Genomic DNA, 26,140 nt, shown 5'->3' with positions numbered 1-26,140 from the left:
AGAAAAATAGTTTTTATACGACCGCAAATTTTGAAAAAATTTTCGTCGTATATTGCTATCACGTTGGCGTCGTCGTCGTCGTCGTCGTCGTCGTCGTCGTCCTGCGTCGTCGTCGTCGTCGTCGTCGTCGTCGTCCGAATACTTTTAGTTTTCGCACTCTAACTTTAGTAAAAGTGAAAAGAAATCTATGAAATTTTCACACAAGGTTTATGACCATAAAAGGAAGGCTGGTATTGATTTTGGGAGTTTTGGTCCCAATATTTTAGGAATTAGGGGCCAAAAAGGGCCCAAATAAGCATTTTCTTGGTTTTCGCACTATAACTTTAGTTTAAGTAAATAGAAATCTATGAAATTTTGACACAAGGTTTATGACCACAAAAGAAAGGTTGGGATTGATTTTGGGAGTTTTGGTTTCAACAGTTTAGGAATTAGGGGCCAAAAAAGAGCCCAAATAAGCATTATTCTTGGTTTTCGCACAATAACTTTAGTTAAAGTAAATAGAAATCAATGAAATTTAAACACATTGTTTATGACCACAAAAGGAAGCTTGGTATTGATTTTGGGAGTTTCGGTCCCAACAGTTTAGGAATTAGGGGCCAAAAAGGGACCCAAATAAGCATTTTTCTTGGTTTTTCGCACCATAGCGTTAGTATAAGTAAATAGAAATCTATGAAATTTAAACACAAGGTTTATGATTATAAAAGGAAGGTTGGTATTGATTTTGGGAGTTTTGGTCCCAACAGTTAAGGAAAAAGGGGCCCAAAGGGTCCAAAATTAAACTTTGTTTGATTTCATCAAAATTGAATAATTGGGGTTCTTTAATATGCCGAATCTAACTGTGTATGTAGATTCTTAATTTTTGGTCCTGTTTTCAAATTGGTCTACATTAAGGTCCAAAGGGTCCAAAATTAAACTTAGTTTGATTTTAACAAAAATCAAATTCTTGGGCCTCTTTGATATGCTGAATCTAAACATGTACTTAGATTTTTGATTATGGGCCCAGTTTTCAAGTTGGTCCAAATCAGGATCTAAAATTATTATATTAAGTATTGTGCAATAGCAAGTCTTTTCAATTGCATAGTATTGTGCAATGGCAAGAAATATCTAATTTCACAATATTGTGAAATAGCAAATTTTTTTTTTAATTAAGAGTTATCTTTCTTTGTCCAGTAAAGTAAGCAAGAAATATCTGCAAGAATTTTTTTGAATTGGAGTTATCTTTCTTTGTCCAGAATCAACTTAAATCTTTGTTATATACAATATACAATGTATATTCACTTTTTACTACCAACTGATAAATTTAAATAATCTTTACCATTCAGTGATAACAAGCAGTTTTTTTACATCTTAATATTTTATGATGTATTTAAATGAGTAGTAATTGTTGCAAACTCCATTAGAATATTTTAATTGAAATTAGTTTTGGAATAAGGGAAAGGGGGATGTGATTAAAAAATTGGGTTCAATTTTTCTAATTTGAAATTTCATAAATAAAAAGAAAATTTCTTTAAACATTTTTTTGAGAGGATTAATATTCAACAGCACAGTGAATTGCTCTAAGAGAAAACAAAAATTTTAAGTTCATTTGAATACATTCATTCTGTGTCAGAAACCAATGCTGTGTCAACTATTTAATCACAATCCAAATTTAGAGCAAAATCCAGCTTGAATGTTGTGTCCATACTTGCCCCAACTGTTCAGGGTTCAACCTCTGCGGTCGTATAAAGCTACGCCCTGCGGAGCATCTGGTTAAATATTAATATTAAAATTTCATGAAAAAGTTAATAATAATTGTATGGTAAATGCACTTATACTTGAATCCTTTCTGTTCTAGTTAACTCGGGAAGTGAATTTACAGAAAAGTTAACAATATGTATGCAGCTGAACTGTTTATATGTTTAGAAAAATTAAATAACTATAAAGAAGCACAAACTAGTCACAATTGTATTGATGCTTTCATTGCTTAGTATACAGATTGTGTTTGAAGAAAATGGGGAAAAGTTTCAATTTCGAAGTTGATGTTACATAAGTCAGTAGAAAGTTACATAAGTCAGTAGAAAATCATATGATACATAAAAAAAGATAAAAAAAAAAGAATCACTAAAGTGTTGTACAGTTAAAATAAACCATCAAACACCAGCACATGACTACTTTAAAAACATAAAAAAGCCTGTAGGAGGCCTAATGTTTTCCTGGTCTGTACCACCTTCCTCCCTAATTCAAGTTAAAGTTTTGGATATGGTATGATCAAGTTTGGATCCAAGGTAATTTGTAGTCTGAGTCACATCAACTTAAACTTCTTAACTAAGTACTAAGTTTATTAACTTTTGAATATTCATACCAAATAAGGTGTTTGCCTGGGATGTTCAAATCACTAAGCAAGGATAGTGAGAGTATGGCATGGTGCCTTGTGGACACATATTCTTGTTTAACACCACATTTATGACCCAAACCCATCAAATTTCCTTTCAAGTGACAGTAAAGTTGTTGATCTTACACCTCTCATATTTACTTATACATGTAAATTAAACTTCATTCAAGTTATATGACCATATATACATGTAGACCACTGGTAGCAGGGGCGGATCCAACCATTTAAAAAAGGGGGGGTTCCCAACCAAGGACAAAGGAGGGGTTCCAACTATATGTCCCCATTCAAATGTATTGATCGTCCAAAAAAAGGGGGGGGTCCAACCCCCGGAACACTCCCCCTGGATCCGCCACTGGGTAGTTAAAAAAAAACAACACTAGCAGTTTATATTTAACATTGAATAAATGATTTGCTAAGATATTTTGATAGATTAATAGAATAAGTCACTGTTAGAAATGAATACAGGTCCTGGAAATTTGAGAAATTATTGTGTGTACATTGTATTAATAAAAACTTTGCAATAATTTCTGATTTACAGCATTTACAATGACCAATCACAGTCTTGTTTGAATTACCACAATTTTCATCCATAATACCAGAGCGAGCAAATTCTGAGTGCAGTTGCCTTGGTATTAATTTGCAAATCACCATTACCAATATTTTCTTACTGGTATAACCATATTGTTAAGTACGCGTTGTGCCTATGATACCAAATAGGACTGTAGGGTTTTGTATGAGGAACTGACTTAGGTAGGTTTTGCTAATACTAGTTGACCTTATTTTGCCTCTTGCAGGGGACTAAACATTACAATTATCCCTATTGTAAACATAAAAAGAATACTTCCTTAAAAACTTCTAAACCAACCCAAACCTTAGGTAAATATATTTTAAGAGACAGTATTTATCTTGATCATGAAATTGATAACTCGTTTTTAATACTACCTTGGACTTACTTCTAGTTTCAGGTTCTTTGTAAAACATGTATAATGAAAGATAGTGAGTCATAACAAATATAGCCATTATAATTGTTGCAATATTTTACTTTAGGGCCTATGTGAAAAATTTAGAATTATCTTGTGTATTGTTGAACTAGTCAATCTCTCAACATGTTTTGTACTGTATTTTATGTAATCCAAGGCCCTGTAGTCAGGATGTCTCTTGAGTTCGTTATTTTCAGAGGCAGATTAAAGGGGGATGGGCCTTTTTTTGGAAAAAATTGGTTGCTTATATATGGAATCACTGAAGCGTGACTGGAGTGGGCCCCCACTTATGAAAAATTCTGGATCCACCACTGATTTTGTTGTTATTAGCTCTGAGTTTGATAGTCAGACTTCATTCTGAATTTTGACTTTAATATTCCCAAAAAGTTTTAGATGTATTAGTTTTCAGGCAGAGTGGGGTATTCAAAAACCCCATACCCTGGCTTATGGTGTGATACCTTTCCCAGTTTTGCTTCTTTGATAAGCATTATGAAGTATAAAAAATGTTAGCTTTAATTGATACTTTGGGTGTAGCCTTTTTATTTTTTTGTTGATTTCTAAATAGCAGTTTCAAAAAAAATTATGAGATTCAAGTTGGTGGGAGTTTGTGGTGTCTAAAACCAACAAAAATAAATAGCCAACTTTAAACTTTGAAGATTCTAAAATATGTAAAGGCAATGGAAAATGGCATAGGTGAACCTTTAATTCTATTCAATTATTATGATCAATTATTAGCTAATTTCATGAAATCGAAATGAATGTCATTGAATTATATTACAGTAGAGTTGTGAGTGTTTTAAAAATGAGCTAGTACACAAAATTTATAAAATGGGGTATTTCTCAAAATTGCAATCCTATGACAAAAAATTGAAATCAAAAACTTTTTGAAAATGATGAAAAATGATAAGTTTGTTTCACAGCAGGTATATAGTAACACCTAGGTAGTTAATTTACAGGTATATTAATGTCATTTCACAATACACACCCAACCAGGTGTATAAAAACCGAGGGTATCAAGTGAATGAAAGCAATGCATTTTGTTACTTAATGGCTTACATTTATAAAATTTTGTTAAAATAGTATTTCATACAATTCTAAATCACCATGATCACTATGGACTTTTAATATAGCTAAGTGTTATCTATGGATAAATATTTCCTTGCATGTGCAGTTTATAAGATAAAACGTAAATCGTCTGTTTATCGGTAAAGTACATTTTTGGTGATTGAGAGTTTTAAGAAAACTAGCTAGAGAAAAGACCAAAGTATCAAATTTCGTTCACACCTTTTATAAAGAACAAAAACTTGAATTAGTGATCACTGACCTATGGTTAAAGTTCTCAGGGAGTCTTATTGTCATTTCATTGAAGAAAATGAAAAAAAAAGTGGGACAAGATAATAATGAAATCTAGGTGAAATGAATCCAGGTATTCTTTACATCTTATGCTAATCAGTGAAGGGATAGTTATAATGATGGGATATTATTGACATTCTTGTGAATGGACACATATCTGTGGTCAGTCTGATATATTTTGATAATGAGCACAGGTAGACATGATTATGACTTGAACATAGATAGTTCGTCAACAGGTGCTCCACTAATTGGTTGTTAATACCACACAAGGACAGTTATGTAAATATACACAGGAACCTAGTTTAATATGGGGATATCAGATATTTGAATAAGATGGGATAAAATGTCACTAGACGATATCTGTGGTTCAGAGTTATAGCTTATTTGGATACATTCCGATTAAAAGAAATAATTAGTTGTGTTACTCAAGGGTAAAATTATATTGTAATGGTATAGTGACTGGAATTAATTAAGGAATATATTAAATGTTTGTAAACAAATATACCTGATGGGATTACATTAGACTGATTTAGTGCTTGTATATTCAACGCTTACAAAAATGGGATAATATTTTATAGTGTGTAAAAAAATCATTTTTATCAAATATTTTTGTGGAAATAAGTGATTTCGTTAATTGGGAATTTTAAATTAGTTATTTAACACACTAAAAAGTTATAATCTCTTACAGCTGGGTGAAGAAATAGTGTGAAAAAATTGTTGAAACAATTCTCAACTTAAAAAAGTGAAAACATTGAAAATTGAGGCTATATATCTTTTGAAGTTTAGAAATGTGTACTTAGTGATGATGGATTAAGCATAGTATTTATATGTGAGTGAAACCTCATGTTTATTCACTCTGATTTTACAAGGAACATGTCTAATAATTCATCACCATTCCATGGATGTAAGAATTTTTTAAAAGTGTAGAATAGAAAAAAAATGTCAACAAAGATAGTCCGAAAACCAAGTCCTCGGCAGAAATCAACACATGTTAACAATGTCAAAAAGTTACGAAGGGTAAGTCTTTACTTGACACATTTTATGCAAATGAGGTTAAAGTAAAATGATTTATTATTTTATCACATCATAAATTCTCAGAGATCAAGACCCTCCGTATTTATTCCGTTCAATAAGATTAAGATTTTTGTAGTGATTGTGTCCCCTGGATATAGATGTAATGATATTTCAGTTGAATAAATTATTTGTGTTTTAAATAACGATTGTCATCTATGTATAAATAGGGCAACAATAGGTCGATTAGCCGTTGGCATGCTAGGCATAGGCATGTTGTTGTCTTTTTTATGAAAAAATTGTAGATCATTTACTGATTAAATATTTTAATTGATAAAGTATTTATTGATAATTCAAATAAGGTGTAAAGGTGCAGGGTTTTCTTTTTACAATTTTAAAGGGTATGTCATTTCATATTAAACAAAATGATACCCTATACATTTTTTATTAAAGAATCTTTCAAAACATATAATGAAAGATCGTTAAGCATTTATAAATAAAAAGGCTAAGTAAAAGAAATATCTGTTTAGGGGTTATGCCAGAAATATTATGATGAAAATCACCACAGTGGCCAAGTGGTTTTAGTAGTCCAACTACTGTATCACTAGTCTGTCAACATATAGGTTGCAAAATATATAAGGTACATATATATAAGTACGTCTGAGTCAGTGACAACTCTACAACAGATGTATCCATCGGATCACCATCAATGATGGTGATACATGGCTGTGTACATAATGTATATATACAACTCGTCTAAACATCAACCCAACAATGTTAGATCTGTAAATTTGCTTTCGCAAATTTTTGGTTCTTCCCTCGCCGGGATTCGAACCTTTCTACTGTGATATCATGACACCAAATCGCCTGCACTGCAGCCGTCCCGCTAGACCACACGCCCACCTGGGCTCTACAAAAAATAGAGCTTTCGCTGGCCGTATGTTACCTTTCCACGTCAGTTTTAATCTAGCGGCGTACTACAGTACATGATATTTAAGGCATGAAGATAAGGTACATATATATATATACTAGAACACACCCGTGATATCGCGGGTCCGTGACTGAATTAAAGTATATAACTATGCGCAAGACTTATTTTTGTATTAGTATTGTCATCTGATAAAGTCATGCCGCCGATTATAAGATAGTTATCACAGTTTTCTCTGCTTTCAAATCTTTCTGTTTGAACCCGTCTAACTGGAACTTATCAATTATTGGTAATATTAATTATTTGGGAAACAAAAGGTCCTGGGATGGAGTAATTTTAATCAACAGCATTGTCCTATATTAGTTATAAATAAAGTTGAATTCTTTGATTCGCTGTTTTCATGACGTCATGCCCGCTAACAAATTAAAAACTGTACCTATACGCTTTATTTTTAGTATTCGTATTGTTATCTTAATATAAAGTCTTACTGATTAAAATACTACAATAGGTAACAATTTGACAATTTAGTAGTGTCAACCCTGTGATTATGACCCGTGTATATAGCATTACCTGAATACACCGTTTGGTGGTGCGCCTGCCAAATGCGGAACATACAGATAAGGTAATAGGTAACAGATAAATATACTATTGGTATCGATATCGGACTCGACCCGGAACTTCTTAATTATTGGCAATATTAATAACGTGGAAAACAAAGGGGCCTGGAGTGGTGTAATTTTTAATCTACACCTTTGTACTATATTAGTTATATATAAAGTTGAATTCTTTGATTCGTCGTTTTTACGTGATGACGGCTGACAAATTGGACCTCGTAATTTTAGTATTATAGATATACAGCTTGGGTGAATTTTGCTTTGTCCACCGGCCCACCATGGGAGTGGCCACCGGGTGGGCATAATTTCTACCTTGTCCACTCTTCCCACCTGTAGGAGTGGGCATTCAATTTCTTTAGTTTCATCTAAAGACTTTCAAGTACAATCACTTGAAAAAAGCATATAAGCATTTGTAATCAATATTTTTACAAAAAAGAGATTATAGCCAGAGTGGGCACGGGTGGACTGCCTACGGTGGGCTGGTGGAAAAAGCAAAATTCACACGGCTGTTGTGTAGATTGTTATTAATTCAAAATTCACCTCATAATGGAAGGCCAGCAATTTGAAATTCATTGTCAGACAGCAAGAAGTTGTTAAATGCATAAATGTTTTTCACTTATTCTGAATTTTTACATTTTTAACTTGGTTAAATAGTTGTCCACTTTACATTTTACTGTTTAAAAAAAGGGGGGATACCAAAGAGACCACAAAAACCTTGACAAAACAATTATTACTTTAAAGACAAACAACATACTGTAGTGTTTCTGTAAATATTTACAGAAACACTACATAGACAACTGAAGTCTGAGCAACACAAATCCCAACAAAAGCTAGGGATGGTCTCGGGTCTATATGAAAAGGAAAGCTGCTTAAGCAGATTCTGCTCCCCATGTAGTGACTTGTGACATGTCTTATTAAGATGCATCTTTGATTTTAAACACGTTATCAAAATAGGAAATACAATGTGTCTAAGCCATGATTTACACTATTAAGAATGGCTCACATGTGATAATTGTACAAACATGACAAATGCAAGAGTTAAGCAAGTGAAAAAGTATAATTGATGTTCTATATATCAGCAATGTAAATCAAAGTTATATCAAGTTTTGACATTTTACTTTATCAAAGCTGACTGAATTTGATGGATCAAACTGTCAAAGTTAAAATTGAAACTTTTTTTATATATACAATAATCTAAACATGCTAAAAGCCCTTTGAAAAATTAAAAGCTCTCAGATTGAACAAACCATTATCTGTCTTCAAGACTTTGCAGAAATGTTTTGTCTTACAGTAAAGATAGGTGAAAAAGAGCATTATGCTTACCTATATCATACTATCAGCTGAAGACTGTTTGCTACCTGTAAGATAAATAATTGACATTATGGTTGGGGAAAGTGCAATGTATGGTTGATATAATAGATATGTGAACAAAAAGACGAATTTTTGTTTGAAAATAAAGTAGCATTGAAGTTTAAAGAGTGTGACTATTCTCCTTGCGGCAGTTGAATTGAAGAAGAGATAGTAATGTTATTGATCATTTAACGGCCTTTTTATGGTCGGGGTTAATTTGACATTTTGTCATGTGTTAAATTTTCTTTTATAGTTTTTTCACTTTTAGGTTGACATAAAAAGAACTTTGTTTATATAAACTTGATTTGGCTTTCTTAAGGTTGATAGTTCTGGAATTAAAGTTGTTTAAATTTGTGTTGGAAATTATTATTATTACACACATTATGGAATCGGCTGAGGAATAGTAACATTTAAGGGTTGGAATAGAATGGAATACATTGTATCTGAATCTTGAGTAAAAAAAACATTTTTCCATTGTGAAAACTTTTCTTAATCTTTGAGCTTACAAGGGTTATTTAACAGTGTGCACCACATTTTTTATGTTATTTCGAATAGACAGAAAAGTATTACAGTCATTCCTTAAATAGAGTAGTGAAAAACCTGCTTGCTGAAGTGAATCCACAAACCATTAATTTCATCTTGAGGAAGGGCACATCTTAATGTGAGAAGACTTCCCGTAATATTAATGAACATATATACCTGTAGGGACACCAGCTGACTGTTGAATAATATGAATTATTTTTTTACGTTGACATGCATTCCTAATTGTTTTATCATTATCATATTTTGTGTAAAAAATTACATCTTGTTTAAAATTTTAATGGGCAACATTTTTACTTAGTATGTGTTTGGATAGACAAGGAATTTTAATAGTGATTGTGTTCAAAAATTGAAATTTTATCCAGCATCACATCTTGTGAAGTAAATGATCTGAGTGTTTACAGCAATAAGAACTCTTATTTTGTGCTTGGATATAGAAAGTTGATTTCAATTGTGATTTAGTTGATGGAAAAAAGTTGCCATCCTGAATCAAATCTAGTGAAAGTAAATGTTTGCAGTTTGCAACTACAGCATTATCACATAGTATATACAGTGTACATGATATACGTGCTCAGGAAGCAATACATTTTTGATAGTGATTTAGCCAAGACAAAAAAGAAAGATTTATCCTATATCAAATCTTGTGAAAGTTTAAAATGTTCGCTTTCAGTTTGTTGTAATGAATGATGGAAAATCTATGTTGTAAAGTAATTTAAGACAAAAAGTGTGGTTTCATGTTTAAATTTAATAGGATTCGATATTCTCATCATGTAATTAATACATACCTGAATAATTGTTTAAGCTGTAGAAACTGATTCACAAGATGCTGGATTTAAGCATTAGCTAGTACTGGCATTGTATGGCCCTCATAACTGGATAGTACAAAAAATGTATTCTTTATTTAGTCGATCTGAAAAGTGAAAAGTTCATAAACATTTTTTAACAATGACTTAGAGTTTAAGATAAGGAACAAGGAAAGCTAACAATGTTAGACATTGTATTGGTATTAATAGCAAATAATTGAAAGTCCGCAGCATACAATGGCTTGTTTTGTAAACCTTATATTGACTCAGACTTTTAAACTTTGCTAAAGAAAATATAGTCTTCTTGTATGCCAAAATTGTTTGAACTAAACGTAAAAAGTTGTTAAAGGATCGAATTGATTTCTGATCGTAGAAATAATCATTCCGTTATCACTGAAATAGTATGTCATAGTAGTTCGAAGTGATTTATTAAATGATTTGTTAGAACGAACTGACTGAAATTAAAGTTAATCCAGATTTATGTCCGAGCAGTACTAATCTGTTAACTTTTTAAAAAGGAACAAATCATTTTAATCCTTTAATTTATACCGTCAGCAAATGCCTTTTTCAGGGAGACACTTCACCTGTGACAATGAAATTCCATATTGTTGCAATTTAATACAGTAGTTTAAATAATACATTAAAAAGTAATTAAGCTAACTGTTAAGCAAACGTTGCAGAAAATTTTTAGTTGGATATTTATAATGGACACTTGGAATTAACATGGAATCAAAGTTCTTTAGACAGAGCTCAACGCCAAATCCAAATGTTATAAAGTTAAACAAGAGGAGACGTGGAAGTGAAAGTGAGGCTGTTTCAGGAAATGTTAAGGCAATACATAAAAGGAGGGGAAGTGTCAATGTTGAAATTAGTGATAAAAATAATATAAATCGGGAAGTAGGTGGTCGTCGAAGGAAACATTCTTCAGGGGCAGATAATTCAATTCCAAGAAGAAACAGTAGTGCATTTGATTTAGAGAAATTCATTTTAAATGCAAAAGTTATTCCAGAGGTAAAGTATTAATTTTACCATTTTATGGGTGGATTTTTGTACTTCTAAACACAAATTTCCCCTAATTTTATATTTTATTTTATTGTAAAAAACTGTCCTTGAATGCAGATAAAAAGCAAATACATGTAATTTGAAATAAAGGTCACTATGACCTGTGTATCATAGTTTTGAATTCAAAAAGTTCTCTTTTTTTGTTTGTGGTAGAATAGAGGGTTTAGAGTTGCTTTCAGAGATTGTACTTGACAAATTCCTCAAAGGTACATTATTTTAACCAACTTTTCATATCCGACTGATCATTTTGTTCAAAGATGCATAGGGGACTATATTTTGTTCAGTCTTTAAATATTGAGGGATTATGACACTCTTTCCTGAAAAAGACTACTATGAAGTATACTTCACATTATTGATATATTTTCATAATGAATATATATTTTAACATATATAAATTCTACTGAACCCTCCTTTGATCCTGTAGAGATACTGCATGGTAGTTAAAGTTTTGCACTTAAGAATGAAAGGTTTACTGTGTACTTGAAAATTTGAAAACTTAACTATCAATTAGTGGATAAATATTGTTGTCAATAGGATGGTAGAATCGGATTCTCTTATAATAAATGGGAAAACACTGACTGCAACTTTCTAAATATAGTCTAGATATGATTATCAGTAACATTTATTCTCCAGGGATGGACTCAGGGAGGGTCTGGGAGTTGGAACACCCCTTTTTATGACGATCAATGTATTTGAATGGGGACCTAAAGTTGGACCCCCCTATTTATCCTGGGTTTGGAACCCCCTTTTAAAATGGCTGGAGATAGCCCCTATTTGGTGAATTTACACTTGACAAATTTAATTGTGTGGTCTATATCAATATGATCAATATTTATCAAATTGGACAGAACAGGTTTAAATGCATACAGGATTTGAGAAGTTACCATATTGTGTAACATACAACATGAGTACTTTTCATCCATGATACTTAGATATAATATACATTAATACAATGATATAATATTCATCCATACTAAGTATGAAAATATATATATATCATTTACATATTGTAATTTTGTTGAAAGCACTTACCTGTGTTAAAGTAATAGACTTTTATGTGGTGCAAAAACTTCCACAAAACATTGAAATTAATTGTGTTTTCATACAGCCGTGACGTAGACAAATGTATCTGTCAACTTTTATCTTGTCAACATCCAGATATCTGTCATTCTCAAGGTCCAAGTAGTTGTTCCTCTCACTAAAACTGGTTCTCATTTTCACTGGTTGTTTGGGAAAAAAGAGTAAATAGCAAAAATTGTTGTTTTTTGCCTGATTTTTTCCTTGATGGATTCACTGGAATTTGAAGTGAAAGAGTAAATTGAAAAAATCGTTGATTTTTTGCCTTTGATGGATTCAAAGTGATATCTCTAAAATATTCCTCATTGACAAGTGCTTCAGGCAGTTACCCAGCTGATGAGGATCCTTTAATTTAATAGCTGTGGAACAAAACTTATTTGTGTTTCACTTAATGCAACGGATTATCCATTTGATATACACCATACATCGTCTAACTTTCTATTTTGGCATCACATGAACTATTTTTTCCCCGATATTGTTTTTTTCGTGATAGTAAATATTCTCTGTTCTGGAAGAATGTTGATTTCAAAATTCACAAAAACAATGCACTGTTTACTTAATGATTTTTACAAGACACTCTACATTCCACAAGTCTATGTTGTAAGAGTTGTATAATTAACTGTTATATCTCTAGCTATTTACCACTGAACGTCTGCTCACACATTTACATACAAATAGATAACCTTTACGATTCCCTAATTAAAACTTTGATTAAAACTTTGTTTAACTATCTCTGGTGAAAACTTCTGCTCGTTGAAAAACTTTCTCTGTCGACTTGTACAAGTGTTTCCCGGCAGAATAATTACATCCTGGGATTTGACACCATGTTACGACTAAGAGTACTTTAAGTGCCTCCTTTTGAAGATGGAGTTTTTCTAATTGATTGGTTCAAGTTCTAGATGCACTGAGTAGATGGATCTACATGTAAATTAATAAAACTGATTTTGCTGAATTCATATTTTATCAATGGTCAACTTGTGAATTATTCAGTGTTTGAAAGGTGTAGATGTGAACTTTATACAAATATAATGATTACTCTTTCTCTGTGTTTGAACATTGATAAAGTTGATCTGTAACTGTTTGCTGAAAAATATCTTTGAATTGGAAAAAAATAATTGCATTGTTTGTGAGAGGTTAGATTTTGTAACTGCATGGATAAAGGAATAAGTTTAGAAATGAAGCTTACTCACTGGTTATAAGGTGAATTCATGCTGGATATTTAGAATATAAAACTAAGTACTGGACATTTGCTTCCTAAGATATTCTTGAAAGTGTGATGACCATGTGTTGTGACTTTGATCTCACTGTTATCCCTGCAAACCTGTCCAGTATGGTTTTCCTGTACCATATCTTTACGTAGGAAGTAGAAATAGCGTTCTTTCCTGAGATGTAACACATTCATACTGATACACAGTAAAAGTTATTCCAAAATATCTTGAAGATATGAGATTATTGTTGAATGAAATAGTATATATACCCGTATTTTTCTGAGGATTAGTTCCAGCTTTCGCTTCCTTTTAGCTGACTATTTATTAAAGTGAATGTCAATTGATAATTCAACGGCTTTTGAAAAAGTAAACTCTTCTTTGTCACCACGTTAGATAAGTCGTCAGGGAAAATGAATTCACATCAATTCTTCACATTGAAGTGTGAGAACATTAGGAACAGTTCTATTCAATAATGTTCAATGTAGATTATATATGTATAAACATGATTTCTTCTTGTTTGGAGGAAGTAAGCAGTCCCTACTTGTAGGACAGAAATCAATTATTACGGGACAGACCATGTAACTGGGAGGAGGTGTTTATTTCTCGTCACACCTGTAATTAACACCTATAATTAACATAGATATCTGAATGGGATCTTTTATTCCAACAATTTGATCTTTAAAACAAATATATACACATCAGATTAGGACTTGTTTGTTGTAAACTTTTTTGCAAGTTGACGGAATTTGGATAAATTATTGAACCTGTTATGACTTGGACTAACTTTTAAAATCTGGCTAATTGACCTGTGCCTGGTATCATGTCTTATGGAATTAGAAATAAGTCATTAAAACAAGGTTCTTTCAAGGTAAGCTAATTTACACCTATTTAATTACCTGTATCAATATCTTTTATGTAATGTAATATAGGTATCCTAACTTAAAGGTTTTGGGTCAGGGTAAATAGATTGTATGTAGGGGAAAGAATGTCTTTGGAAATTGTACTTGACCTTTTAAACTTTTCTTGTGTGGATTGTCGAAGAGAGGTCATTCTATTTAAAAATAAGAATGGTATGATTGACAACAAAAATCTCTCCACCAGGGATCTGATGACGTAGAAGTTGTATATTAACTTTAAAAAAATCACTATTGCAGGGGTGGATCCAGTCATTTTAAAAAGGGGGGGAGGGGGTCCCAACCCAGGATAAAGGGGGGTTCCAACTATGTGTCTGCATTCAAATGCATTGAATTCCAACCCCCCTCCCCCCCCCCCCCCCCCCTCAGAGTGGGTCGGCCACTGCTTTTGAATTTTGTATTACTGTTCTGCTAATTGGACAATGTCATTTACAAAACTGTCCCAAAATTGTATTCTGCATCTGTTACAGCTTCCTGTATGTTACAAATGTTGAAATGTTTTGTAAATTCAAATATCTGCCCCTACAGGGGTTTATCAAGCCATCAACTTTGGAGAAAAGGGGGAGAGGCAGAGTTCTTGAAAAGTGTCAGTCCTAAGGATTTCACCAAAATTTTGCATAGGACTGACACAATTTTAGTATTTTTCAATAGATTAATAGTGAGGACCAGCAGATTTTCTTCAAGGACCACCAGGGGGAAAAAGATTTTTGCGAACTCTGGAGAGGGGGTTTCAGCTATATGTCTCCATTCAAATGCATTGATCGTCCAAAAAAAAGGGGGGGGGGGGGGTTCAACCCCCTGGAACCTTCCCCATGGATCCACCACTGCCCTATGAGCAGTCTAATTGCATACAGAGACTTATTTCAAGAGCTTTCGCAATGTAAGGGTCAGTAATTTTATTGTGCTTTAATTAATAGGACCCATTTTCCAAAAGTTTACTGTAAAAGCAAAACTATTTCGGGTCTCGGTCTGCTTGACCTGTTTGCTATTTTTGAAGACAACATCTGACATTCTCAAACCATTAGATAAGTACATTTGACCTTCACTGCTTTACATCCCCCCCCCCCTTTGCTAAAAAAGAAATAAACCAATTGAACTTTTCTGCTTCCCCTCAGCCCCCAATATAAATCTACTACATCAATTGCTAGCAACTATATTAGATTTTAAACCTTATCAATAACAGAACTTGATCAGTGTTTACTTACTTGTTTACATTCCAAATAATCTACAATTGATAGGTTTACAAATTAAATATTTCTGACATAATATACTAGGGTAAATTAATATTATATCATAAACTATATCATCTGTTGTGCCTTGAAGGTAGAGAAATTAAAAGGCCAGTTGTTTATGTATAAAAGTAATACTTAATTTACAAGACCTGTTCAATAGTACTTTACACCACCCCTTCCCCATTTCAATACAGCCAGTGTTTCATTTTTTTTTCATTTTTGAGCCTTTCACAGGATTATAATTTTTTTGTTGAATTAAAGTTGTTCACTTTTACTTCATGTTGCTTAGGGTGAAGAGTTGCCTACTCAGGGGCAAATCCAGCCATTTTAAAAAGGGGGTGTCCCCAACCGAGGATAAAGGGGGGGGATACCAACTATATGTCCCCATTCAAATGCATTGATCCCCAACTGCTAGAACCTAGTTGAAAACTTAGACAATATGAAATCTGTTTATTATTTTTTGGCGTATCCAGGGTTTCCGCTGGCGGTCGCCATTTTCGCAATTTGCGAAAAAATAATAATTGTGGCGATTAAAATTCGTCATTTGCGAAAGAATTTGGCGAAAGAAATACACATAACGATTTATTTTCAGCCATCTTGTTTATTTACTTTTTTTGAGTTTCTCTGACTTTACCGATCAGACAATACTCGGAATTCACCTTGAACTCGTTAAGATTTTGACAGAAAATCAATAATCAGCTGATTGCATTTATAGCTATGGTCAGCTACTGACATCAAAGGACTAATTAATAAAGGTGTTGATTGTATGATATGGTTCAATGGCTTCTGTCACATGTCACAAAAGGGATTTATAACCGCGTTGCGAAGCACGTGTTAGAATCAAAATTTTTACGCTTCCTCTCCTTCTTTTAATGATAGTCCAGAAAAGAAAACTTGTTATGACGAAAAATGCTCAAAAGCAAGGAAGGTCTCTGATTTAAAACTTTATCATTTAACTTTCATATAGATCTTTGATTTGAGTGGGTACTTTGAAGTTGTTTCAGTAACACACGTGTTTCAAGCATATAGTTTGACTTTTTTACGATAGTCTAGAAGTAGAAAAGAAAACTGTCGTTATGAAATAATCTATTCAAAAGGTCGGCATGAGAGTAACCCTTCAATGTAATGACTACACCTTGCAAGGGGGTCAACTTCAAGTGATAAGGTGTTTTGTTTTGTTGTAAAAATCACTTCTTTTTTAAGGAGGGGGGACTTGAAAAAAAGTAAAATTTAAAAAAAAAATATATTTGTGTTACTTGGCGAAAAAAATAATAGAGTGGCGAAAAATATATTGTTTTGGCGAAAGAGGTGGCGAAAAAAATAATTGACCCAGGGGAAACCCTGGGCGTATCCATTTTATTTTTTTATTTCACCAGTTTACAATACTCAATTCTTCAATCAAGCATATGATTTTAAAAGAATTGACTCATGCTGTTGTTTATGTTGAGAAATTAGTTCATTCAAACCTAGAATTGAATGAAAGCTTTGTTTCTTAAAATAGACTGTATAAAAAATGCAAGGATTTATCCAGCCCACATATTAAATAGTTATTATTACAAATGAGGATAATGTTTTATAAGTCAGGATTAAGTGGACCATTAAAAGATTAAGATCATCAAGTTAACAAGTGCTCTTTGTATAATATATATTTGACACTATTTTATAAATATTGAATTGACTTAATATATATGATGCATGATTAATGCATACATATAATGGATTATAATATATAAACATTGGAAATAGAAGAAAATGTATTCTGTGGTTTCCCTCCACGTTTTGTATTAAGGCCCTTTTTGTACTGTTTAAAAGTGAGGGTACCAATATGTAGAATTGAGCCTGAATTATATGTACAAAGTTGAAAACGATTCTCACAATGAGAGAGGAATTTTCATGAGAAAAAAGATGATCATTTTTTTGGCATGAACATTGCAATTTTACTCTTTCGCATCAAATTTGACATGCATTTTTTTACTCTTTTGCACTAAATTTGACAAACAACTTTTGAAATGACACAGTATTACTCAGGAAATATACCCTAAACCAAATGAGTCGCACAAAGAAACATGAAGTCAAATCTTAGCTTGCACAAATTCATGCTTAAAAATAAATGCTTCTTTTAAAAAATTGAATATTCCAGCCAAAACATTTTGGTCAATCAAATTATTGAAAGGAGCTTCTTCTTTATGGATATAGATACTCAGTGGCAGATAAAAAAGGGGGAGGGGTGAAACACTCATTTTTTTGGACGATCAATGCATTTGAATGGGGACATATAGTTGGAACCCGGCCCTCTCTCCTTATCCTGGTTTGAGAACCCATCTTTTAAAAATGGCTGTATCTGCCCTTGGATACTTGTCTACTTGTTGCAAGGTTTCCATGTTTCTGGCTAAAGTAACTTGAATATGATAAAGATTATTTAACACAAGTTTGTTTTAAAAGTATTAAAATAAAAAACACATTAGTAACAGAAATATGTATAACATGATATAACTGTGTGAAGTAGTAAATTATGATGTCAGGTGAGCAGTTTACAATGGTTTATGATAAATGAGTTTTTGAGAATTTATCAAGAAATGAAAAATATAAAACCTTAAAGGAGTAGGTCCGGTAAGGACTCCTTTTGGCCTCAAATTTCAGTTTCATCTGATGAAAGATTTTGACCATTTTTTAAACACTTAAGTGTCTATTTCACTTGATTCAATTAGTTTTTGTGAAAGATTTTAACTAATTAAGTCATTCAAAACGATCCGATTCAAGCTCAAATATGAAAAATCTCTCAAATATGCCATAACACGTCACTTTTCAGATGGTTTTTGGCAAAAATGAAAGTGGCCGCATCCGTGTTCATCCACAACCTTTATATATGTTATGTATTATTATAAAATACAACTAACATTTCAATATTAAGGATGAACACGAATGCGGCCACTTTCGTTTTACACGGAAACCGTCTAAAATTTAACTAAAATGATAGAATTTTGAAGATTTCAATAATTTAGCATGACTTAATGATGCTACAACCCGATATATGTGCATTGTATTGTCAAAAACAGCTCATATTTATGTAGCAGAAGCATTCAACTGTCCAATAAATAACTAAAAGTTTACATTTTAACAATTTTGTAAAACTGCCATATTTTGGGGCCAAAAAGGGGTCTTACCGGACCTACTCCTTTAGATGACAGGCATGATAGATAGCTTTTTATTATTGATATGATGAGCTTTTGATATAATGAAAAAAGTTAGAAATTTGTATCCTGTTGTATAAAAAGCAATATTATGTTGATTTTTCTGGAATTGATAGATTGAGCTTTACATAATTACATGTTCATGTAATGGCTAATGCACTAAAGGACTACAGAATATTATTGCCTAAAGTACTTTTGTTTTTTTCTAAAATTTATCCTGATTTTATTCTTCACCTTTATTTAAAATCCTTTATTTTAATTTTAGGCTCGTTCAGAAACTGAGGTCCAGACCGAAAAAGAATGGATGGAATCAGAGAAAGTATGGCTTGTCCACAAAGGTGGTTTTGCCTCGGCCTGTGTCCTCAAGGCCAATGGAATGTCTGTTTTACCAGAGGGCCGTCTCAGAATCAAATTAGATCATGCAGGAGATACTTTAGATGTGGATGAGGATGACGTAGAAAAGGTAATTTGGTGGTGCCTTTAAGGGGACCTACAAAAATGTACTTTATATCTTGCTGTTCCATGTGTTCATTGTGAGCCAGGGCTCCTAGTTGAAGGCCAAATTTTGACCTATAATTGTTTACTTTTACACATCGTGACTTGGATAGAGAGTTGTCTAACTTGGATAGAGAGTTGTCTCATTGGCACTTATACCTCATCTTCTTAACTTCTATTTAACTTGGTGGTTTTAATTCAAACATTCACAAGGACGTATTTAAAGTAAAGGGAATGCAAAAAAATAATCTGGGAATACCAGTGAAACAACAAAATGTCTGAATTTGATATAAAGTTGTTTCATTTGAATTTGATTAGAACTTCTTTTAAATCTTGGCTCTTGATAAGTTGTGAAATTTTGCTAGTGCCCTATATTAAGGTGAAGGCTGTAATTTGACCTCAAAGTATATTTTCATTTGTTGTGTTGTGAGATTACTGTCTCATTGACATTTATCCCACACCTCCTTTCATTCATATTCACTAATATTCTTAATTAAGAACTAAGAATATTAGTGAATAATTTAAGACATTGTTATATCTACGACAATGACCAATTCCTTGTTCTGAGGACTGACTGAGTGATAGACTTTATCAGTGTTGAAGGACTTATGTAGGTGTGTTATGATACCTACTCTAGATACTTTACTGTACAGCCACCTGGCTTTTGTTTAAAACTCTATGAAGACCAAACCCATTATTAGCCGTACCATATAGCAGTAAATTCTTCTTTTCTATACATACATTAAATTTCAAGAATACTTCAACTATCAAACCATATTTAACCAAAGATTCCTATAAGCTATACTTAATACCAGAACAAACAAATATTAGTCACAAAGAAAATATAAATTCACCAACGATAAAATTGGGCCTCGAAACAAATCTGACCTCATTCCAGTGATCCTCAGCGACTTTAAATTTATACTTTATAGTAGTTATTAAGGTTTAACGTATAGAGGGTCCTGTCAATCAAGGGGGACAACCCTGGTTTTTAGAGTCATAAACGACTAATTTATTGGTTTCATATCATCACTTTGTAAACATTTTCTATTTCTATTACTTTTATTTGACTTTAGTATTCCAATCCTGCATCACCTGTCTTAAGATGGTATATGTTTGTTGTACCTGTATTTTTACCTGTTTAATTACATAAACGTGTGATCCCTCAGGTGTGAATTGTACAATAGATAGAATAGATAAGATAGATAATTAATGTCTCAAGGAGGACCTTGATGGTTCATATACACTGTATTATAATTCATTGTAATCAGTCAGGCGTGACATTACCACAAGTTATTGTTAGATGGCTATTTGTACCTAGACTATTTATTTTGATAAATTAGCTGAAGCTCAATTTATTCTGTTCATTTAAAACTTATGATTTCTTTGGAATTTTACCAACTTTATTTACATAACAGTATATGTATTATCAGACACTTGAAAGTAGAAAATTACATGCAAATTCTAAATAAATAACTGAAAAGTTTGACAACTTATTAAAGGACTAGATCTTTATCAGATACAGCTATCAACAATACATGCAAACAATTTTAAATTTAACTTCATTGAATCTTTGCCTTTTTGACAGTTTCTGGTTTATGATTAGTTTTTATACGACCGCAAATTTTGAAAAAATTTTCGTCGTATATTGCTATCACATTGGCGTAGTCGTCGTCGTCCGAATACTTTTAGTTTTCGCACTCTTACTTTAGCAAAAGTGAATAGAAATCTATGAAATTTTAACACAAGGTTTATGACCATAAAAGGAAGGCTGGTATTGATTTTGGGAGTTTTGGTCCCAACATTTTAGGAATTAGGGGGCCAAAAAGGGCCCAAATAAGCATTTTCTTGGTTTTCGCACTATAACTTTAGTTTAAGTTAATAGAAATCTATGAAATTTTGACACAAGGTTTATAACCACAAAATAAAGGTTGGGATTGATTTTGGGAGTTATATTTTCAACAGTTTAGGAATTAGGGGCCAAAAAAGGGCCCACATAAGCATTATTCTGGGTTTTCGCACAATAACTTTAGTTAAAAGTAAATAGAAATCAATGAAATTTAAACACAATGTTTATGACCACAAAAGGAAGGTTGGTATTGATTTTGGGAGTTTCGGTCCCAACAGTTTAGGAATTAGGGGCCAAAAAGGGACCCAAATAAGCATTTTTCTTGGTTTTCGCACCATAGCGTTAGTATAAGTGAATAGAAATTTATGAAATTTAAACACAAGGTTTATGACTATAAAAGGAAGGTTGGTATTGATTTTGGATGTTTTGGTCCCAACAGTTAAGGAAAAAGGGGCCCAAAGGGTCCAAAATTAAACTTTGTTTGATTTCATCAAAATTGAATAATTGGGGTTCTTTAATATGCCGAATCTAACTGTGTATGTAGATTCTTAATTTTTGGTCCCTTTTTATACGACCGCAAATTTTGAAAAAAATTTCGTCGTATATTGCTATCACGTTGGCGTCGTCGTCGTCGTCGTCGTCATCGTCGTCGTCGTCGTCCGAATACTTTTAGTTTTCGCACTCTAACTTTAGTAAAAGTGAATAGAAATCTATGAAATTTTAACACAAGGTTTATGACCATAAAATAAAGGCTGGTATTGATTTTGGGAGTTTTGGTCCCAACATTTTAGGAATTAGGGGCCAAAAAAGGTCCAAATAAGCATTTTCTTGGTTTTCGCACTATAACTTTAGTTTAAGTTAATAGAAATCTATGAAATTTTGACACAAGGTTTATGACCACAAAAGACAGGTAGGGATTGATTTTGGGAGTTTTGGTTTCAACAGTTTAGGAATTAGGGGCCAAAAAAGGGCCCAAATAAGCATTATTCATGGTTTTTCGCAAAATAACTTTAGTTAAAGTAAATAGAAATCAATGAAATTTAAACACAAGGTTTATGACTATAAAAGGAAGGTTGGTATTGATTTTGGGAGTTTTGGTCCCAACAGTTAAGGAAAAAGGGGCCCAAAGGGGCCAAAATTAAACTTTGTTTGATTTCATCAAAATTGAATAATTGGGGTTCTTTAATATGCCGAATCTAACTGTGTATGTAGATTCTTAATTTTTGGTCCCGTTTTCAAATTGGTCTACATTTAGGTCCAAAGGGTCCAAAATTAAACTTAGTTTGATTTTAACAAAAATTGAAACCTTGGGGTTCTTTGATATGCTGAATCTAAAAATGTACTTAGATTCTTGATTATTGGCCCAGTTTTCAAGTTGGCCCAAATCGAGGTCCAAAATTAAACATTGTTTGATTTCATCAAAAATTGAATAATTGGGGTTCTTTGATATGCCAAATCTAACTGTGTATGTAGATTCTTAATTTTTGGTCCAGTTTTAAAATTGGTCTAAATTAAAGTGCAAAGGGTCCAAAATTAAACTAAGTTTGATTTTAACAAAAATTAAATTCTTGGGCCTCTTTGATATGCTGAATCTAAACATGTACTTAGATTTTTGATTATGGGCCCAGTTTTCAAGTTGGTCCAAATCAGGATCTAAAATTATTATATTAAGTATTGTGCAATAGCAAGTCTTTTCAATTGCACAGTATTGTGCAATGGCAAGAAATATCTAATTTCACAATATTGTGAAATAGCAAATTTTTTTTTAATTAAGAGTTATCTTTCTTTGTCCAGTATAGTAAGCAAGAAATATCTGCAAGAATTTTTTTTAATTAGAGTTATCTTTCTTTGTCCAGAATCAACTTAAATCTTTGTTATATACAATATACAATGTATATTCACTTTTTCTACCAACTGATAAATTTAAATAATCTTTACCATTCAGTGATAACAAGCAGTTTTTTTACATCTTAATATTTTATGATGTATTTAAATGAGTAGTTATTGTTGCAAACTTCATTAGAATATTCTAATTGAAATTAGTTTTGGAACAATTTTTCTCATTTGAAATTTCATAAATAAAAAGAAAATTTCTTCAAACATTTTTTTGAGAGGATTAATATTCAACAGCAGTGAATTGCTCTAAGAGAAAACAAAAATTTTAAGTTCATTTGAATACATTCATTCTGTGTCAGAAACCTATGCTGTGTCAACTATTTAATCACAATCCAAATTTAGAGCGGAATCCAGCTTGAATGTTGTGTCCATACTTGCCCCAACCGTTCAGGGTTCAACCTCTGCGGTCGTATAAAGCTACGCCCTGCGGAGCATCTGGTTCAAATTGGTCTACATTAAGGTCCAAAGGGTCCAAAATTAAACATAGTTTGATTTTAACAAAAATTGAAACCTTGGGGTTCTTTGATATGCTGAATCTAAAAATGTACTTAGATTTTTGATTATTGGCCCAGTTTTCAAGTTGGCCCAAATCGGGGTCCAAAATTAAACATTGTTTGATTTCATCAAAAATTGAATAATGCCAAATCTAACTGTGTATGTAGATTCTTAATTTTTGGTCCAGTTTTAAAATTGGTCTAAATTAAAGTGCAAAGGGTCCAAAATTAAACTAAGTTTGATTTTAACAAAAAATAAATTCTTGGGCCTCTTTGATATGCTGAATCTAAACATGTACTTAGATTTTTGATTATGGGCCCAGTTTTCAAGTTGGTCCAAATCAGGATCTAAAATTATTATATTAAGTATTGTGCAATAGCAAGTCTTTTCAATTGCACAGTATTGTGCAATGGCAAGAAATATCTAATTTCACAATATTGTGAAATAGCAAATTTTTTTTTAATTAAGAGTTATCTTTCTTTGTCCAGTATAGTAAGCAAGAAATATCTGCAAGATTTTTTTTTAATTGGAGTTATCTTTCTTTGTCCAGAATCAACTTAAATCTTTGTTATATACAATATACAATGTATATTCACTTTTTACTACCAACTGATAAATTTAAATAATCTTTAACATTCAGTGATAACAAGCAGTTTTTTTACATCATGTATTTAAATGAGTAGTAATTGTTGCAAACTCCATTAGAATATTTTAATTGAAATTAGTTTTGGAATAAGGGAAAGGGGGATGTGAATAAAAAATTGGGTTAAATTTTTCTCATTTTAAATTTCATAAATAAAAAGAAAATTTCTTCAAACATTTTTTGAGAGGATTAATATTCAACAGCATAGTGAATTGCTCTAAGAGAAAACAAAAATTTTAAGTTCATTTGAATACATTCATTCTGTGTCAGAAACCTATGCTGTGTCAACTATTTAATCACAATCCAAATTTAGAGCGGAATCCAGCTTGAATGTTGTGTCCATACTTGCCCCAACCGTTCAGGGTTCAACCTCTGCGGTCGTATAAAGCTACGCCCTGCGGAGCATCTGGTTGGATTTAATGGGAGATAAATTTAAAGAAACTTATAATTGATTGGATTTAATAAAGAAGAGCATTATAGTTGTTTTTCACCATTTCTTTTTATCATCAACATTTGGGTTATTGCAGTTTATATATAAGGATAGATGCACAATAAGGAAATGTATTTTGATTGCCAATTACACAATTTTCCTAACAATCAGATAGAAGGGGATGTAAAATAAACATAGCACATTGTATGGCTGTCAACAATGAGCAACACCCATACTATACAATAAGCCATGTCAAAATGTGAAATAATCCCAGAGAGATAATAAACCGCTAGTTTGTCCCACATTATATTATATTCATGTACACTTATATTCTCTAATTATCATATTCCAATGAACACATTTCAGTCATATAGATCTGAAAGAAGACATTATAATCATTATATTTCATGATCATGTGATACTTAATCACCTGTTAGTTGAAACATCTATACTGATTGTGTACATTAGATCTGCACTTGATTTTACAGCACCACACTTCTGTATTTTTTTAAATAAAATATTTTTTTACTGCTTTATTTTTGTATTTCTTATTACTTCTATTTTAGGCTAACCCTCCTCAGTATGATAGAGCAGAGGATATTGCTGCCCTACGTTTCCTCAATGAGTCCAGTGCCTTACACATCTTACGTCAGAGATATGGCGCCAACCTTGTCCATACATACTGTGGGCCGTCCTTGTCTGTTATCAACCCCATGCATCCGATATCAATTTACTCGGAGAAAGTGATGCAGATTTTCAAGGGATGTAAACAGGAAGATATGCCACCCCACATCTACGCTATGGGACAGATGACGTACAGAGAAATGTTACAGTCCCGCTCAGATCAGTCTGTTGTTTTCATGGGTAGGAGTGGTAGTGGGAAAACATCCAATGCCAGACATGTTATGCAGTATTTGATCACAGCTGCTGGAAGTGTAGGAAATATATTTACAGGTTTGTTTATTTCATTACAACATCTCTAAGCCAAAACCTAGAAGACTAACAGTTTCTATTAGAATTAATTTTCATTTTGGTACTGACTTCTCATATAAAGCTAAATTTGAATTGAAACCAAATTCAAGAGTAGCAAGAGGCGTAAAATACTGAAGAGACGGCCAAACTGATCAATAGATAACAAATTGACAAAACTATGGCAACAACAGGGAAAAAGACCAGTAGATGAGCAACAGTATATTCCGAACACAACATAGAAAACTATAATGACTGACAAAAAATCATAGGTTTCCTAAAACTTGATAGAGATCTTTAAAACAATTTATCCATGCTTTCACTGTCATATAAAGGCACGTTTTGACATTTAAAAAAATCCATCCTAAAGTAATATGAATATTAAATAAAAAAAAGGCTTGAAGATTTAGATGTTCAAATGAATATACTGGTGTTTCTATGTATTAAGATCAACACGTTTTTTCTCAACATAGAAACCAAAGCATAGGTGTAGAAAATTAAATATATGAATTATGTATATAATTCTACACGTATTAAAAAAAGTTGATAAATCTAGAGAAAAAAAAAGACTCAAAATAATTAACTTTTATAATATCAAGAAAAAAACAGTTGAAACTTAAAATAATCACTCTTATGTTCAGTAGATGTAGTAATACCTCGTTTTATTATCAGATAATTAAATCATTAAGGGAAGTAGTAATTGACTCCAATCATGTTTTTTTCCTTCTG

The 26,140-nt window shown here is 32.2% G+C and overlaps 1 protein-coding gene across 6 annotated transcripts in view; it reads left to right on the top strand.

Moving 5' to 3' along the window:
• LOC134728352 (unconventional myosin-XVIIIa-like) overlaps positions 1 to 26,140 on the top strand; it is a 92,673-nt gene that overhangs the window by 15,006 nt on the left and 51,527 nt on the right. For 4 of the 6 annotated variants that reach the window (XM_063592943.1, XM_063592946.1, XM_063592945.1 and 1 more), the window contains exons 2-3: positions 18,900 to 19,097; positions 25,009 to 25,396. In XM_063592943.1, coding sequence (XP_063449013.1) covers positions 18,900 to 19,097; positions 25,009 to 25,396 — 586 coding nt within the window. Of the gene's footprint in view, positions 1 to 5,628; positions 5,722 to 13,879; positions 14,166 to 18,899; positions 19,098 to 25,008; positions 25,397 to 26,140 lie in introns of those variants that run through there. The other 2 variants (XM_063592947.1, XM_063592948.1) reach the window with 2 other exon arrangements.

The sequence above is a fragment of the Mytilus trossulus genome, chromosome 8 (assembly GCF_036588685.1).
Source record: "Mytilus trossulus isolate FHL-02 chromosome 8, PNRI_Mtr1.1.1.hap1, whole genome shotgun sequence".
Classification (NCBI taxonomy): Eukaryota; Metazoa; Mollusca; class Bivalvia; order Mytilida; family Mytilidae; genus Mytilus; species Mytilus trossulus.
The sequence above is the reverse complement of the archived record's forward strand: the minus strand, read 5'-3'. Positions and strand labels throughout refer to the sequence as shown.